The 19,245-nt window shown below is 47.0% G+C and overlaps 1 protein-coding gene across 1 annotated transcript in view; it reads left to right on the top strand.

Moving 5' to 3' along the window:
- Window positions 1–19,245, top strand: part of ASTL (astacin like metalloendopeptidase) — a 106,264-nt gene extending 87,019 nt beyond the window's left edge. The window contains exons 9-11 of the mRNA XM_068274840.1: window positions 7,369–7,494; window positions 8,390–8,523; window positions 19,138–19,245. Coding sequence (XP_068130941.1) covers window positions 7,369–7,494; window positions 8,390–8,523; window positions 19,138–19,218 — 341 coding nt within the window. The 3' untranslated portion in view covers window positions 19,219–19,245. The remainder of the gene's footprint in view (window positions 1–7,368; window positions 7,495–8,389; window positions 8,524–19,137) is intronic.

Genomic DNA, 19,245 nt, shown 5'->3' with positions numbered 1-19,245 from the left:
TCGATAGACTTGCAGGATGCGTACCTGCATATACCAATTGCCCGCTCCCATCCGAAGTTTCTAAGGTTTGCGGTCAGAACAGAGAACCAGATTATCCACTTTCAATTCCAGGCTCTTCCCTTCGGGATAGCTTCAGCTCCCCGTATTTTTACCAAGGTGCTAGCAGAAGTAATGAAAGTTTTGAGACACCAAGGGATCTCCATAGTTCCATATCTGGACGATCTCTTAATTTTTGCAAAGTCAGAGGAAACTTTGATCTCTCACAGAGACCAGGTGATTCAGACCCTAACAGGATTAGGCTGGATCATAAATTTTCAAAAGTCAAGTTTAAATCCCACTCAATCTATTGTGTTCCTGGGCTACACAATCGACTCAATCAGGGGGAGAATTTTTCTTCCTTCTCCCAAGATAGAGAGGTTACAGTCAGAGGTTCGGTCTCTACTTTTACTCCTGGAGGTGTCAATAAGGAAGATCATGAGAGTATTGGGTTTATTCACAGCCTCCCTCCCGGCAGTCACCTGGGCTCAGTTCCACAGTCGAGAAATGCAGAGATGGTTATTAACAGTGTGGGACAAAAAACAGGATTCTCTAGATCAGGAGGTAGAGATTCCCCCTCAGGTGAAGCAGAGTTGTCATTGGTGGCTGAATCAGCTAAATCTTACCAGGGGCAGGTGGTGGAGACGAGAAGATCCGTTAAGAATACACACGGATGCCAGCGCCTGGGGCTGGGGGGCCACAGTCCTGGGGTACCACGCTCAGGGCAAATGGGACAAGAGAGTAGCCAGGTGTTCGTCCAATTTCAGAGAGTTACGGGCAGTGAAGGAAGCACTTTTGGCCTTCTCTCACCTAATTCTCGGCAAACATGTACTAATTCTGTCCGACAACGTGTCGACAGTCGCTTATATCAACAAGCAAGGGGGGACCAGATCGGTAAATCTGTCACTCCTCTCGGCGGAAATTTTTCTTTGGGCAGAGTCCAGTCTGCTCTCAATCGAGGCAATTCACGTAAAGGGTGCTTTAAATCGGGAGGCGGATTATTTGAGCCGCCACGAACTAGACCACGCGGAATGGGAATTGAACCAGGAAGTGTTTTTGGAGTTGATAGGCAAATTGGGGGTTCCAGAGATCGACCTGTTTGCCTCTCCGGGAAACGCGAAAATTCCTCAGTTTTTCTCCCTCCATCGGGGCCCGCATTCTCTGGGACTGGATGCTCTATCAGTCCCGTGGACATTCAATCTAGGATATGCTTTTCCTCCTCTAAAACTGATTCCTCGTGTGTTGGAAAAATTACAGAGAGAAAAAGCAAATCTGATTCTCGTAGCTCCAGCGTGGCCAAAGAGGGTTTGGTTTGCCACACTGTTGAAATTGTCGGTACAACCTCCTTTGCCTCTGCCAGTGAGACCAGACCTCTTGAGTCAGGGGCCTCTCTGGCATCCCAAGCCGGAATTGTTCAAACTCTCGGCTTGGATCCTGAAAGGTTAATTTTGAGAAATAAAGGAGTCTCGGATAAAGTTATTGACACCTTACTTAAGTGTAGGAAACCAGTTACGCATAAAATTTATAGGAAAGTATGGAAGGTTTACCAATCCTATTGTGCAATCCGCAATAGATCTCAAGCGGAGATAGGAACCATTTTAGACTTTTTTCAGGACGGCCTGGAGATGAATTTAGCTCTAAGCACGCTGAAAGTGCAGTGCTCTGCTTTATCAATCCTTTTGGATAAACCCTTAGCACGAGAGGTTGATCAAAGATTTTTTTCGTGCCATTCAAAGGTCCACACCAATCAGACAGAAAGTAGTTCCTCAATGGGACTTATCCTTAGTCTTGAACATTTTGACAAAACCGCCTTTCGAACCTATCGGGGACATTGATTTAAAATTTTTGACAATTAAGGTTGCCTTTCTGGTGGCAATCACGTCGGCTAGGAGATTGGGCGATTTACAAGCCCTTTCTATTAAAGACCCTTTTTTGACTGTCTTTCCAGATAAAATTATACTCCGTCTCGATCCCAATTATCTACCTAAAGTTTCTTCGGATTTTCATAGATCTCAAAGCATCTTTCTTCCCTCTTTTTGTGATAACCCTTCTTGTGCTAAGGAAGCAGAATTCCATTGCCTAGATGTGAGAAGGGCTGTGTTAAGTTATCTGGCGAGAACCAGGGACTTTAGGTCCTCGTCTCATTTATTTGTTTTATTTTCGGGGAAAAACAAGGGTAATCAGGCCTCGAGACAGACGATTGCTAGGTGGATTTGTGAGGTTATCTCCCTAGCCTACAAGATTTCAGACTCCACTCCACCACCCAGCATTAGGGCGCACTCTACCAGATCCATGGCTACGTCTTGGGCAGAGAGAGCGGGGGCTACAGTTCAGCAAATTTGTCAGGCGGCTACTTGGGCAAGTCCGTCCACCTTCGTTAAACATTACAGGGTGGATGTCCTGTCTCAACAAGATTTGTCGTTTGGCAGGAAAGTGCTACAGGCTGTAGTCCCTCCCTAGGTGGGTATTACTTGTGTATCACTCCTAAGGACGTATCCCAGCTAAGGGTTAGAGAAAGCACCCTTTATACCTACCGGTAATGGTGTTTCTTTCCCGCAGCTGGGATACTGTCCGCTACCCAACCCTATCTATTTGCACTTTCCTGGTATCCTTGTCTTTTCTGTTGAGGGGTCACTAGGAGGTGCTTAGGCTTCGCTCCTCTCTTTCCTGGTGTTCGGTCTTTTTACTTTGATACACTGGGGATTGGAGAGGGCGGGAGCTTTTTATACTTTTCCATTTTGTGTTTCATCAGGTGACTGGGCGTCACCATACTCCTAAGGACGTATCCCAGCTGCGGGAAAGAAACACCATTACCGGTAGGTATAAAGGGTGCTTTGGCTTTGCTCTCACACAAAGTAGAAATTCCAGTGAAAACAGACATTTGGCGGGAAAGCAGTAGAGGCAGATATACGATAACTCGTTAGCGCAGTAGTTGTCAGTGCTCACCCAGTACCATCAGCTCTGCAGGTAAGTTCATTTGCAACTCCATATAACAATAATTTTAGCGCAAAAAAACAGAAGTTAATCCCCCAAAGCAAAATACAGTATTTACAAAATAGTAAGTCAGAATACAGCAGCTGCCGGTGCTCAGGGCACACGTGCAAGATATACAGTAGGTTAGGGTACAAAGGTGATTGACATCACACTCCACTCCATGTGCACTAAGAAAGATCAAGAAGGCATCCCCCAAGAAACGCCACAAATTTCACAGCTCTGGCCATCCAGGTTAATAGAATAGCTGCACAATATTAATAATGAATGTACAACCTATAATATATGGACTTGAGGCTTGGGGAATTTTAATTCAGGTGATATCATCTGTACCAGCAAAGCAACAACCAGTTTTCTGGCAGCTGCTGTTTCCTACGTCGCATGGCTTATGGAATAGCTGCATCAAATATAAAGATTGTGTGAGTGTAACGATAGGTGTAACACAGAGAGGATCTGATTACCGGTGAACTGCAGTCTCACCAGGAATACAGAATATACCCGATTATTGGTGATCTGCAGTATCACCGATAATCAGATATATCTACTAACCTCTGGACACCAGAGAGAACAAGTGAGTGTTAGATGCAACAGTATACTTGAGTACTTTTCCAGAAGTATGTTCCTTCCTATGGCCTAGACTCTCCAGGGGGGAGGAGCCAGGCTGAAGGTAGGAAGGTCAGAGCGTGAGTGACACCCGAGCGGGAGGGTGTCACTAACCGGTCTGGGAACTGCCTCTAAAGCCCCATCTACACCATGGGACATTGTAGCGATCCGGCGGCTCGATTAGCCGCCGGATCGCCTCTTCAGCGTGCCCAGCATTCGATTTCCCGCTCGTGCCCGCTTATCTCCCGCACGATTCCCTGCCATTGTCCCCTCGCGGGGATCGAGCAGGGAATCGGCGGTGCGGAGACCCGTCCTGTCGGATCTTATCAATCGAGCCGCATTAGCGGCTCGATTGATAAGGAGCATCGCGGCCGCATCTACGCGTGTAGATGCGGCTTAACAGTAAGGCCAGTTCTCGAGGTCGGCAAGCCAGGTCGTTAACACACAGACAGATAAGGTACAGATTCAGGAGACAGATACGGAATCCAATATTCAGACAGGGTTTAGCAATGGAGTATCAGAATGGCACAGTACAGAATCAGGAGGCAGATACAGAGTCCAGGAACGAGCAGAGTTTGGCAACAGGATATCAGAAATAGCAAGGTACAAGATCAGAGTTCAGAGGAATAGTCAGGCTGGCAGAAGGTCATAACAAATAATACAATTCAATATTCCTAATGCTAAGGTGTGAACTCCTTGATGTCAACACCTTTGTAAACTATGCTAGAACACAGATGCAGACAAGGTCTGAGTGCTACCACGTTGTGATCGCAACGGCAGACAACCAGAGAATGACCAGCACCCAGTATATATAGTAAAGCGCTCTCCAGCGCCTCCCCTAAGTGCTGGACCTATGGCAGGTGGTGAAATTGTCAGCTGACCCGCCTGGTCAGCTTACCATTTTCTGGCTGTCATATAAGCTCTGCCTCTCAGCGCGCGCGCGTCCTTCTGAACCTATGTGGACTAGCAGTCCTAGCCACACCAGACATGTCTTACAATGTAACCCTTGACTCAGGCGCGGTGACCGCCGCCCCGCTCTCTAAGCGAGCGGCGGTTTCCCTGCGTCCGGCCGCAATGTCAGCTGCTTTGCCCTGCGTGCAATCCGCCGCCTCCAATGCGGAATCCACCGCTCTGCCCATGCGGCATGCAGCAGTTTCTCCGCGTTGTGCCGCCATGTTAGACGCGGAAACAGCCGCCTCACTCTGAGTCCTAGCGGCGGCTTTTACGCGTTTCCTCACAGTGAGTAATCACATAGTCCGATGCAGTCCATCTCCTTAAATTGCGCCTAAATGGACATGTGACATGATGGGTAAACAGGTGTACATAATGTACTAATCCTATGAGGAGCCCTCCTTTTTTGGCAATACAAGGGTTAAAAAAGCAAAAACTTTTTTTTTATATATATCTGTGCAAATAGAACAGATGAGCAGCAGTTGAATTCAGCTCCAGTTCTACTGAGAAGTACAGTAAAGGCAAAGCCGTTCTGGTGGCTGAAGAAACACTGCTGACAACTAGACAGAGCTGTTAAAGGATACATGAGGTGACCCAAGAAAACAAGTTTTCTTCCAGCCCCTAGAAGTCCCCAGTGGCTGGATAGTGTACTGGTTAAAGGCTTTGCCTTTGACACAGGAGACCAGGGTTTGAATTTTGGCTCTTCTTATTTCAGTAAGCCAGCACCTATTCAGTAAGGAGTTATTGGGAAGACTCCCTAACACTGCTACTGGCTACTGAGTGCGCCCTTAGTGGCTGCCTTGCAAGCGCTTTGAGTGTGACAGGAGAAAAGCGCTATACAAATATTGGAATTGTTTAAGATCACCACCTGCAGCTGGGTTGTTGTCTTCTGCACATGCACAGCCCTCTTGTGACTGTGCTCCCATTGCTGGGAGCCATCTACGCTTGGCCAGTTCAGAGATAATGAGAGGCACATGGCGCATCAGTGTTTTCGGGGAAAACCACGACCCAGCCACGGGTTACAATCTTACGTGACCCTACCAATGGTCTCGCACCATACAAAATAAACAGGATACAGATGGGGACATCAAAGTGGAGAAGGACTTAGGAGTACTCATCGATTTTGTCTGTCAGGACCTGACCTAGTGTACTGAAAATGAAGCAATGTATTGCTCATTGGGTTGCCCAAGTCAGCAGTGTTTAGTGACTTATGGGTTACCACAAAGGCAAAAAAAACCTCAGTGCAAGTGGGAGGTCCTTGCTTATCCCTCCACACACACAGCAGTAACACATTTTATAAAAAATACAAACTATGTGGGGTGTAGCTATCCCCATTGCAGAGGAGAGGTCAGTTGTGTGTTGAGGGATGGTTCCACTCAACCACAACTAAAACACAAACCAGCAAGTACAAATTGGTGCACTAAATTTCAATAAAGCATAGGTCATAATAGTTTGCCTACTGCTATGCATCTCATTGTAGCTGGACCAATAACATAACCTTAACCGGTATTAAGGGTGATCATAAAGGCTGTGCCTATACATATATACAGTGTTAGTGTCAACTAGTGCTAGTTTCACGCTACACGGACGTCATCAGGACAAATTAAGTGTACAAAAAAAAAAAAAATAAATAGCAGAGCATCCCACCACCAACATAACATCCCCCAGCAATGCAGCCCAAGACAGAGCTCTGACCAATGGCTATAGGTACAGGATATGTGTTTACTAAGCAATTCTTAGCTGGAAAAATGGATTAGGATTTGGCATCTTTATACGTTTAGCACTGTGCTCTGTGGGCGACCACACATTTATTGATCTCGTGTCCAATTTCATCAGGTGGACAAGTAACGAATATCCAGAGTTTTTCTTTTTAATTTTCAAACTCTTTTTATTGTGTTTGATCATATGGAAGACCATAACAGGCTGCCAGTGTGCCACTTAATTCTCGCCAGCCAAAATCCTGCCTAACTCAGTAGGTGGAGAATGGACCGATGCTTCTTGCTGTAGAATAGACACCGGTCTATGACCATGCTTTGAACAGTGAAGCAAATCTGGAAAATACATAGAATGAGTCCTATGCTTTATTTTATTGTAAATCTGTTAGTTTTCTTAAGCAGGGATCACGCTTGTTTGAATCGTGCACATTTAGATGCACGTAGCAAAATGAGCACTGCTGCATTGGCCATTAAAGTCAATGGTCTGTTCAAGGTTTTTTTGGGGGGATTTGTCTGAGCTTTGTTCTCTCATTTTTCCCTATTATTAAAGTTAGACAGCCTTTTGCTTTTTTCCTGCACAACGTGCATTTGAAATTACAATCTATTTAGCTCCAGAAAATCGTAACGTAATGTGGAAAACCTGATTGCAATTGCAGAGTGCTATAACTCAACAAAAATCTGGAAAAATAAAGGGACAAGTGTGCTCCCTGCCTTAGCCAACTAGAGTTCCCCTTAATTGGCTGGATAGTGTAATGGTTAAGGGCTCCGCCTCTGACACAGGGGACCTGGGTTTCGAATCTTGGCTCTGCCTGTTCAGTAAGCCAGCGCCTATTCAGTAGGAGACCTTGGGCAAGTCTCCCTAACACTGCTACTGCCTATAGAGCGTGTCCTAGTGGCTGCAGCTCTGGCGCTTTGAGTCCACCAGGAGAAAAAGCATGATATAAATGTTCTGTGTCTTAATACCCGATAAATGCCATATTGGTAACTATGTGAACTGTTGCTGTGTCACTGCAGTGAATGTGGAGGACATTTCTGTCTCTTATCAGAGCTCTTCTTCCTTATTCCTTTATAGGATTCCATTTAATACTAAAGGTAAAAGGAGGACCAGTGACCTCACGGCGAGCAATACTAGTGAAAGCCATCACACAGCCAACTCATTGCATCTCTTTCTGGTATGGCTCTGACAACAGCATTATGAGTAAGTCGCATTAAGATGCTTAAATCGCATCTTATTTTTTATTTTTTAGATGTGAGTTTTTTTCTCTTTTGTATTCATTTACAATGAGGTGGTGATTGATGTGTGATATCTGTGATCATACTCCTAGAATTACAGTTGAGTAAATTTGTTTTTACATATTTCCCCAAAATGCATTAAATGGGAAGGCAAATTTGCAGTTACAGTGATTACAGTGATTACAGTGATTTTTTTTTTTTTAAAGGATAGTTTTTGTAAACCGTTCAGGTTTTTAAGGAACCTTCAAGAAAGTTATGCTTGATCTGTAGTTTCTCTATCTTTTATTTTCAAAGCAAACCAGAACTGATCTAAAAAGCTGCAAACCCCTTATACTGTTTTTCAGCTCCCCTTCCATGTGCTGCAGTGCCCCTCCCATTCCATGTGTAACATGTACTGTAGCTCCTCTCTCACATGTACAGCTCCCTTGGATATTAGCTTTTGTTTTTATGTGTTGCTCCACATATTTAACCTTCTCTTTCATTTGTAGCAGCCCCTATTTCATGTCCAGGTGCCCCCTTGGGCTGCAACTGCCCAAGGCCCGGGCCTCTGTGGCTTTTCCAGAATTCGAGCCCTGAGTACAAGTTGCGTAAGACTACTATTCCACTTGACTTTCAACAATCTCACCTATGATCTGATATGGCACAGGTGATGGGTGCAAGCTAATGGCACCTAATATAAGGAAAAAAGCAGACAGTCGTGCAAACCACGGTGATCCTAAGAGGAAGATCCATTCTGTAGTACAGATCACAGGCATCTCATATTGGTGAAATATTTGCACTTGGAGCTCAATTAAAGTGTTTGGTAACCTTGGCTCTCAGTAGAACTGCTTTGAGAATGGAACAATGCTTTTATTTTGTAGACCATCTAAATGTATATACCGTGTCTGATATTGGAGAAACAACTCTGTTGTGGTCATCTGAAAGGAAAAGACATGTCAGCTGGACTAAAGTACAAATGGGCTTAAAACTGGTTTCCTGGCATCATAATGTGCAGGTAAGGGCCACATCTGCTATTTTTACTAGACAAGCTTAGTGATATCTAGCTCAACCTCAACACAGCTCCAGCATTAGATCAGTGGCCTCTGGGGGCTCGGCGCAGACGGGTGCACGGGTCTCCACGTGTATTGAGCATCTCTGCAGGACCCATGGGATTGCGTGGATGGACTCCCTCTGGCATTGTAGGGCGACATGGATGCTCAGCGTCCGCTCTCCGGTGCTCTCTGAACCAGGAAGTGATTGACGTTCTGTGTCAATCACTAGAGACAGGCTATGCATCCCAATGGTTGGCTGCTGTGGAAAAGTCTCCTGATTGGTTGTTTGGAGTATTTACCATAGTTGCCACTGCATAAGACACACTTTTTCTCCCATTTTAATACGGTATCAGGCAAATCGGGCGCATAGACTTTAATTGGAAATATCGACTAGCCAGCACCAAAAGGGAAATTTGGGTGCCAAGTGACGCCCCAAAATTATAATTGTTTTGCAGAGTTCTTTCTCTGTTTCTAAGCTGGTAACAAAATGGAAATTCAGGCACCAAGCGGCACCAAGTAACTATAGTTTTTTGGGGTTTTTTTGTGCATGGTGGACACAGCCTCGTTTCTAGGCAGGCAGCACGGAGGACGAGAGGAAGGGAAGGAGAAGTTGGGCCGCCCTCCCCACGGCTGAGTGCCCTCTCTATTATGGGGCACCGACATATGTAACATATAATGCGGGCACCAACCTATCTAACCTATACTGGGGCACCTACATATATAACCTATACAGGGGGCTCCTACCTATCTAACCTATACCGCAATTATTACACACTCGCCCTGGGTGCAATTTAGCATAGAAACTGCCCTGGGTGGATGGTTAGGGTTAGGTGTTAGGAAGGGGGTTTGTTCAGGGGGAGCGGTTTGGGTTAGGCACCACCAGGGAGGGTCTTAGGGTTAGGCCCAACCAAGGGGAGGGGGGGGGGGGGGTCTTAGGGTTAGGCACCACCAGGGGGGGTTAGGGTTTGGCATCAGTAGTGGAAGGTTCTGTGTGAGAGTAGGGTTAGGTTTAGCTATAGCACAATATCGGTAACAGTGTTCCGTGGGATGTTCAAGGCTTTGGAAATCTTTTTGTAGCCTTAGCCTGCTTTAAATTTCTCAATAACTTCATCCCTGACCTGTGTTGTGTGTTCTTTGGAATTCATGGTGTTGTTGCTCCCAATATTCTCGTAAACAACTTCTGAGCCCGTCACAGAGCAGCTGTATTTGTACTGACATTAGATTACAAAAAGGTGCACTCTATTTAGTCATTAGCACTCATCAGGCAATGTCTATGGGCAACTGACTGCACTCAGACCAAAGGGGGCTGAATAATTACGCACAACCCACTTTGGAATTATGTATGATTTTCACTTCTCACGTGTACACCACTTTGTATTGGTCTTTCACGTGGAATTCCAATAAAATTGATTCATGTTTGTGGCAGTAATATGACAAAATGTGGAAAACTTTAAGGGGCCCAAATACTTTAGCAAACCACTGTATTTGCCTCTATATTCTAAAAGTCAGTGGGTATCAGGCAGTGAAAAGACTTATGGTGGCCTCACATACCATATAACAAAAAGATCCAACTTTACACCAATTCAATAAAAACGATCGGTTGTACAGAAAACTAGAACTTTTTTGCTATTTAAGTGAGAACTTCCTGTTTTTGTTTTTTTTGCTTTTTTTTTTTGCTTTTTTTGCTAGTTTGAAACAGCTGTAAACGGCTAATTCCCACAATGCAACAAGGTTCACAGACAGGAGACTGCCAGGAGCACCATGGTCCTCAGAGTTTCTTGTGGGAGGGGTTTCACCACAATATCAGCCATACAGAGTGCCCTGATGATCCGTTTGTGAAAAGGAATAGATTTCTCATGTAAAAGGGGGCATCAGCAGGGCCGGCCCTAGACTTTTTGCCGCCTGAGGCAAACTTGGAAAAATCGCCGCCCCCCCCCCTCCTCAAGCCGTGAGTGGGGGGCTGCCAAGCTGGAGGGGGTAGCGGGCAGGAAGGTGGTATTGGGCAAAGTGGTGGGGAAGGGGGTCAGACCCCCCCTCCCTCGCCTAGGTCCCCTGATCTGCGCTCCCCCTCCAGCTTTAAAAAGTTAAGTAGCAGCCGCTACTAGTAAGAGGCAATGGGCGGGGATGACTCACCTCTTCCACGTTCCAGTGTGCGTTCCACTGTCGTCACTTCCTGCAATGCCGCCCACTGTATTGTAAGTGCTACTTAACTTTTTAAAGCTGGAGGGGGAGCGCAAACCGGGGGACCCAGGCGAGGGAGGGAGGGTTCCGACCCCCTCCCCACCGCTTTGCCCAATACCCCCTTCCTGCCCGCTACCCCCTCCAGCTCGGCGGCCCCCCACGGACAGGCGGGTGCCAACCCCCAGAAGTGCCGCCTGAGGCATTTGTTTCACCCCGCCTCATAGGCGGACCGGCCCTGGGTATCAGCTACTGATTGGGATGAAATTCAATTCTTGGTCATGGCTTCTCTTTAAACTGGAACTGCGTTTAATGCCTGTGACCCGTGGTTGTTAAATAAACATAACTTAAAGAGGAACTTTAACCCAGGACTGAACTGCATCCCAATCAGTAGCTGATAATTCCACCCCCCCCCCCCTCCTTTCCCAGGAGAAATCTTTCCTTTTTTTCCCCCTGAATAGTGCATCAGGGGGTCTGTGTGGCTATGTGGTGAAACTCTTCCCACAGTGTGATGTCATGAGTTTGCTGTCTGCGAACCTCGTTGCATTGTGGGAAATAACAGCTATTTCCAACTACCAAGGAAGCAACATCTCCCTCTGTGCATAGAATTCTCAGGAACGAACATTCCATACAGATCACCTGGCAGGACTAATGATGTCACCACCACTGATAAATTACAGAATGTAAATCAGAGAGAGGGAAGATTTTACATTGGGCAAACACTAAATAAACTATAAATGAATATTGTAAAAAATAAGCAATTTTATTCATTGTTTTTTCACTACAGTTCCTCTTTAAAGAGACACTGAAGTGAAAAAAAAATTGATATAATGAATTGGTTGTGTAGTGCGAATCATTGCTAGAACATTAGTAGCAAAGAAAATATTCTCATACTTATTTTGTTATACTTGTTTTTTTATAACATTGCATCATTCGCTAACATTTGTAGTGTACACACTACTCAGCATGCTAAATGATTTTACAGAGCAGGCTAGTGAACTTTTGAACTGTTCTTTGCAGAAGAAAAACCATACAGTTCCAGACAGTTGAGATAATAAGCTTCAGAAGACAGAGCTCTCTGCAACTTTGAAAGTTGTGGAGCTCAATGGCTTTTTTGCATAGATAACTGGAGTTTCTTAACTCTTCCTGTACTGGAGACAGTATTAGACTTATGTATCTGCTCCTAATGTTCTATTTCTTAGCTGTACTACACATACAAATCATTATATCAATTTTTATTTTTATTTTTTTGCTTCAGTGTCTCTTTAATTCTGGTCATGTCTTAAAGGACCGATGCGAGCAGGAAAAAAAGCTTTGGTGTCCCGGGATCCCCTCCTGACGAGGTCGGCATCTGCAACGAAGGGGATCCAGAGTAGAGATGTAGCGAACGGTTCCAGGCGAACTTAGGGGATTCGCGTTCGCCTGCATCAGGCGAATTTTTGCGGAAGTTCGATTCGCCCCATAATGCACTATGAGGGTCAACTTTGACCCTCTGCATCACAGTCAGCAGGCACATTGTAGCCATTCAGGCTACACTAAGCCCTGGAGCCCCCCCCCCCCCCTTTTATAAGGCAAGGTCTGGCGGCCATTAGCCTCACTCGTGTGCCTGCTAGAGAGAGGAAAGGGACAGCTGCTGCAGACTTTTTCTCCTAGGGACAGGTTAGTTAGGTTCTAGGCTGCTTTGCTTGCTCCTGACTGATTATTATTGCTTTTAAAGCACCCAGCAACAGCTCTTTTCAGAGCTCAACCTGTACATTTTTTTTTTCTTTTCTGTGTGTCAAACTGACACTTTTGTTGCATGCACAGCCTTGCTAATTGATATTGTGTGTGCCACTGCCAGCAGCCCAGCACATTCAGTGACTACATGTGTGTGTGACAGGGAGCTGCACATTGTACTACCCAGTACTGCATATACCCCAGTACCTGTTGTGTTTACTTAACCCACCTCATCACTGCATATACCTAGCTTTGTGTTGAGTGAACCCAGCTCACTGCATCTAACTACCTGCTGTGTTGAGTGAGAACCCACCTCACTGCATCTTAAGTACCTTTACTGTTCAGTGAACCCAGCTCACTGCATCTAACTACCCAGTACCTGTTGTGTTTACATAACCCACCTCATCACTGCATATACCTAGCGTTGTGTTGAGTGAACCCAGCTCACTGCATCTAACTACCTGTTGTGTTGAGTGAGAACCCACCTCACTGCATATAGCTAGCATACCCCCGAGATGGACAAAATGGACAAACCAGGTAGAGGAAGAGGTAGAGGCAGACCCAGAGGAAGGCCACCAGGCACCGGCAGGTCTGTGGCTGTGCGAGGTGGTGTTGCTGTGATTTCGTGCGAACCTGCCCCAAAATACAGTGCTCAGAAGAAGGCACTTGCCATCACTTCCCAAAATCGTGAGGAGGTGATTATTTAACACAGAACACCTAATCTCCCGCAGCCACCAGCGCTACAACAAGCACCACATCCGCTGCATTTGACACTTCGCAGGAGTTATTTGGTGGTGGTGGTGAAATCACTGATTCCCAGCCACTACTGCAACAACAACAAGAAGGCGCAGGTACATCACCGCATACGTCTGAGTTAGGTGGCGATAGTATGGGCGTAACGTGTGTGGATGGGGATGATGGTGGACCACCTGAAGTTGGTGCACTTGAGGAGGTGTCTGAGGAAAGCGCAGCTGGCCAGGAGGATTATGATGACGATTATACGGATACCACATATGTTCCCGGTAGAGGAGATGACCAGGGGGACAGTTCAGAGGAGGAGTCAGAGAGGAGGAGTAGGAGGAGACGACTCCATGATAGAAGCAGAGGGAGCTCGTCCTCAGAAACAGCTGGGGGGCAGTGTCCGGCGCCATGTATCACCAGCTATGGCCAGCCAGCCAACATGCCCTTCAACGTCAGCTGCTGATGCCACCCTAGCGCCATCACCGTTATAAACTGTTCTAAATCACCTTGCTTCGATACCATCAACTTCTTATAGTTGCGTCTCACAGACTGTGAGATAACTTGACTCTCAACACAGCAAGCAGGAGATAGACTTTCTCAGGCTTCTTCAAGGTTTACGTTATTTATTCAAGAAACAGAAATACAGATAAGACACAGTTCATCATATCCTAGCCACGCCAATCTTCATGTTGCGTTACAAGCTTCTTGATTAGACTTCCTGCTGAAGTCAATCCGGTACCTTCTTTCTAACCTAAGTTACACTAGACTACCTATGTACAGCATACATTATATCAGATTACATCTAGAATGGAGATACTTAGAGGTTCCAGTCAGCCTTTAGATCTAGTGGGAAAGTCCGAAGCAGAGTGAGCTCTGATCGCCCACCTCGGTTTTAATACCGACTAGGAAAGAGTTAAATGTGACATCATATTCGCCCTCCCCTAGACCAGACTATTGGTTGGGCCACCTCGTGGTGCCATAATACCCACCCACTCGATTAATATTTAATGTCACCTTTCCTTTACTTACTGGAATGTGGATGTTTATAAAACATGGCTGATGTTTATTGTTCTAGTGGCGTACAAGCTGATATCAGTGAGACCTGCGGCCTTGTCCATAGAACAGCTTCTTGGTATGTTCTAGTTCTGCTGACAGAACTGCAGATTTTCTCTCTAAGAGAAAATCCCTTAAAGGGCAGGTCTGCTCCTCAAGCCTTTTTGACTAACTCAGTCCAAATAACTGAGGCCTACTTAAATTATAACACACCCCAGGGGGGTTCAGCGGTTTGGAAATTTTTTCACGTGTGTGTCTCAGATCGGAGCAAAGCCATCTGTTGTCTCTGCTAGCAAAAATTGAGCCGTGGAAAGGCCAATTCTCACGTAGGGACAAGTGCCTTACGAAGGCACCTGGAGAGAAGGCACAAACAGCTATGGCAAGAACACCTGAGGAAAAGCAGCACCCCTCAAAAGACAAGCCACCCTCCTTCTCCTCTTCCTCCTTCAGGTGCATCGTCTTCATCCACTTTCTCCCTTGCACCTTCACAGCCACCCTCCTCCACACTGCCTCTTCACTTGAGCGGTTCCTTCTCCTCTGCCCACAGCAGTACCCAGCTGTCCGTGAAGGAAGTATTTTGAGCGTAAGAAGCAAATGTCTGCCAGTCACCCTCTTGCCCGGCGTCTGACAGCTGGTGTGTCGGAACTATTAGCTCGCCAGCTATTACCATACAAGCTGGTGGAGTCGGAGGCTTTCCGTAAGTTTGTGGCCATTGGTACACCGCAGTGGAAGATACCAGGCCGCAATTATTTTTCACAAAAGGCCATACCCAAACTGTACCGTGCAGTTGAGAGGCAAGTGGTGTCATCTCTGGCACACGGCTCTGGGTCAAGGGTCCACCTGACCACGGATGCCTGGTCTGCCAAGCACGGGCAGGGCCACTACATTACATACACAGCCCATTGGGTCAACCTGGTGACCGATGGCAGCAAGCAGGGAGTACGTGGCTGCGCAGAGGACCGACTTGTCACACCTTCTCGGCTTGCAGGCAGGCCTCCAGCCACCTCCTCTCCACCTGCTATCACCGCTTCGCTGTCGTCATCCTCCTCCTCCTTGGCTGGTGCCGCCATCTCCTCTCCAGCTACACAGCCCCAGCACCCCAGGGCCTATGCTGCATGCCAGGTGCGACGGTGTCATGCAGTGTTAGACATGTCTTGCCTGAAAGCGGAGAGTCACACTGGAGCAGCTCTCCTGGCTGCTCTTAACAAACAGATGAAGCAATGGCTGACCCCGCACAAGCTTGAGATCGGCAACGTGGTGTGTGACAACGGCAGCAATCTCATTGCTGCGTTGAATTTAGGAAAGCTGACACACATACCCTGCATGGCACATGTGCTTAATCTGGTCGTGCAAAGATTTGTGTCCAAGTACCCAGGCTTAGAGGACGTCCTGAAGCAGGCCAGGAAGTTGTTTGGGCATTTCAGGCGCTCTTACAAGGCCATGGCACGCTTTGCGGACATTCAGCGTAGAAACAACTTGCCGGTGAGACGCCTGATTTGCGATAGCCCGACTCGCTGGAATTCCACCCTGCTGATGTTCTCTCGCCTGCTAGACCAGGAGAAAGCAGTCACCCAGTACCTTTATCATTACAGTACAAGGACACAATCTGGGAGAATGGGGATGTTGTGGCCCAACAACTGGACACTGATGCGAAATGCATGCAGGGTCATGGAGCCCTTTGAGGAGGTGACCAAACTGGTGAGTCGCGATGAGGGCACCATCAGCGACTTGATCCCCTACGCCTACTTCCTGGAGCGTGCCGTGCGTAGAGTGGTGGATACAGCTGTGGAGGATCGTGAACAAGAAGTTAGGGCAGCAGGAGTCGTGGGAGCCATTTACACACGAACCCGATGTTTCCACAACACCGGCGGCAGCACAGAGGGGGGAGGAGGAGGAAGAAGAGGAGTCGTGTGGGGAAGGAGAGGAGTCAGACTCTGATGATGAGGAAGGTGTTTCTGTGGAGGAGGAAGAGGCGGCGGAAGGAGAACAACCGCGGCAGCCATCAAAGGGGGCTTCTGCTGCTCCACGTTCCCGTGGTATTGTTCGTGGCTGGGGGGAGGAAGAGGAGTTGCGTCCCGTCACTGAGGAAGAGCAAGAGGAGATGGAGTACATCTGCATCCAGCTTTGTGCAGATGTCCTCTTTCATGTTGTCCAGCCTGTTGAGGGACCCCCGTATCAAAAAACTCAAGATGAATGACCTGTACTGGGTGGCCACGCTACTAGACCCTCGGTACAGGCACAAAGTAGAGGACCTCTTAGCAACTCAACAAAAGGCGGAAAGGATGCAGCACTTGCAGAACAAGCTGTCGATGATGCTTTACAATGCATTTAAGGGTGATGTGGCTGCACAACGCAATCAAGGTATCACTGGCAGTAACCCTCCTCCTCCCAAGTCCACGCAGGCAAGAACAGGACGCTCCAGCGATCTCAGGGTGATGTCGGACATGCGGACGTTCTTTAGTCCAACTCCTCCCGGATCCACCCTCCACCAACGCCTGGACCGGCAGGTAGCCGACTACCTGGCCTTGGGTGTGGATGTAGACTCTGCGAAAAGCGATGATGAACCCTTGGACTACTGGTTGCGCAGGCTTGACCTGTGGCCAGAGCTGTCCCAATTTGCCATACAACTTCTCTCTTGCCCTGCCGCAAGCGTCCTGTCAGAAAGGACCTTCAGTGCAGCTGGAGGCATAGTTACTGAGAAGAGAAGTCGCGTAAGTCACGACAGTGTTCAGTACCTGACCTTTATCAAAATGAATGAGGAATGGATCACGGAGGGCTACTGCACAACCGAAGACTAAGTCAGTCCCCACACACAGCATCTCTGCCTGCAGGCCGTTTGACTGCCTTCTCCGCCACTACCCAACAGGGTCCAGGACTCTAGGCGGATTCCTGAATTTTTAAGGCCGCTGCTAGCAGCGGCCGCTACACTAATTTTTCTGGTGCGTGTACATGTGCCCATCCCCCTTCGTGATCATTACCTTGCCGCGGTGAAGGGGCTTGCGCATCACAATGAAGCAATGACCGCCGGCTATTTGAGTGTCTCAGGTGGGGGTGGCACACAAAAGATAAGGTCGTTGCTTCATTGTGGTCAGACCAAATTTGATCAGCTGGACAGTCACTGTTCTGTCATTCAGCTACATCAGCCGGGCGAGCATATGGGCTGAAAAGCCACCATCCCCTGCACTCTCGTCATGGTGCGCACCAGTCCAGCACGGCCGTCACTACACAAACTGCTGTTTGCAGTCACTGCATACCTTTCACTGCATCTGTGACTGCACATTATACCTGGCAGTCAGTGCATAACTTGCACTTGAATGGATACATTTTTAAACAATTTAAAAATACAACCATCTAAACTTTCAAACAATTTAAAAATATAACCATCTAAACTTTCAAACAATTTAAAAATACAACCATCTATCATTTTCAAAAATTTTAAAAAAAGGGCAAAAAAACTTGCCCTCCGTAAAACATACTTGGCAAATGCCTTCGACTTGGTTGGTCTTCCACAGGCTCAAGGGTCCATCTGACCACAGATGCCTGGTCTGCAAAGCACGATTAGGGCAGCTACAGCATGGGTCTCAGCAGGCTCCCACTTCGGGCTGGAATCCAACCTTCATTCCCCACGGTGACAATGGCAGACTTGCCCTCCATAACGGATTCCCGTTAAAGGATTTAAAGTTAATTCATTTCAAATACACAGCAGGGCCTGTGAGGGCCACACCGGATTCCATCCCTCATTCCCCGGCCATTACCCGGGGTCACAAATGGCAGACTTGCCCGCCTCCATATGATTCTCGTGAAAGGAATGTGGTGTCACCTTTGCCCACCATAACTGGTTCTCGTTAAAGGATTTCAAGTACATTCATTTCAAATACACAGCGGGGCCTCGAAAGTCCTCCTCCTGTATTGTTATTTTTGGTCACTACCTCGGGGCGGGCGGGCGTGCATGCCTGCCCGCTGCCCTCCTTGGATGTGTAGTGGTAGCCGTTGCTCAGGCTCCACACCGGATTCAAACCCCTCATTCCCCGGCCATTACCCGGGGTCACAATGGCAGACTTGCCCGCCTCCACAGGATTCTCATTGTAGCGGTACTGAACAAGTACACAGCAAGTAGAAAATGTAATTTAAAAACAAAACGTAAGCTTTTTAACAATGCCATGGAAAGTTGAGAAGGAAGTCACACATTACCTGACATCACTGAGTGAGGAAGAGCAATCTCGCCATGTTGCGCAGTAGTCCAGCATGGCCGTCACTACACAAAGAGCTGTTTGCGGTGCATTACACAGTGAGTTTGGTGTGTCAGTGTGAAGCAGTACTCTTATTACACTCCCTGATTGATGTATACACATGCAAGATGTTTTAAAGCACGTTAGGCCTGCAATTTAGCATTCAATGTGATTCCTGCCCTTAAAACGCTGCTTTGCGTCACATCCAGATTTTTCCCCGGGACTTTTGGCATGTATCCCACTCCGCCATGCCCCCCTCCAGGTGTTAGACCCCTTGAAACATCTTTTCCATCACTTTTGTGGCCAGCATAATTTTTTCTATTTTTCAAAGTTCGCCTCCTCATTGAAGTCTATTGCGGTTCGCGAACTTTTCCGCGAACCGAACGTTCCGCGGAAGTTAGCGAACCAAAAATCGGATTTTCGCCACATCTCTAATCCAGAGCTGCAGCGAGGGACACACAGGCTGCCAGGGGCTGGAGGAAGACCCAGGTAAGTAGATCTTATTTTTTTTTCCTGCTCGCACCTGTCCTTTTAAACTGGCTACATGCTAAATTGCACCAGATTCATTTTTGAATTTTATAATTGTTACTTTTGTTTGTTGTATCCTTATTTTTGTTAAATGTTAACTTAAAATATAACTTTCACGTTTTTTTCTTCTAGGTGATTGTGGAAGGAGTTGTGGGTCCTGGAGATGCAAGTAAAATAGTTATTGATAATCTATACATTGGGAACTGCAGCTAACATAAATAAAAGCATATTTTTATGGAA

Source organism: Hyperolius riggenbachi, chromosome 3, assembly GCF_040937935.1.
Source record: "Hyperolius riggenbachi isolate aHypRig1 chromosome 3, aHypRig1.pri, whole genome shotgun sequence".
NCBI lineage: Eukaryota > Metazoa > Chordata > Amphibia > Anura > Hyperoliidae > Hyperolius > Hyperolius riggenbachi.
The sequence above is the reverse complement of the archived record's forward strand: the minus strand, read 5'-3'. Positions and strand labels throughout refer to the sequence as shown.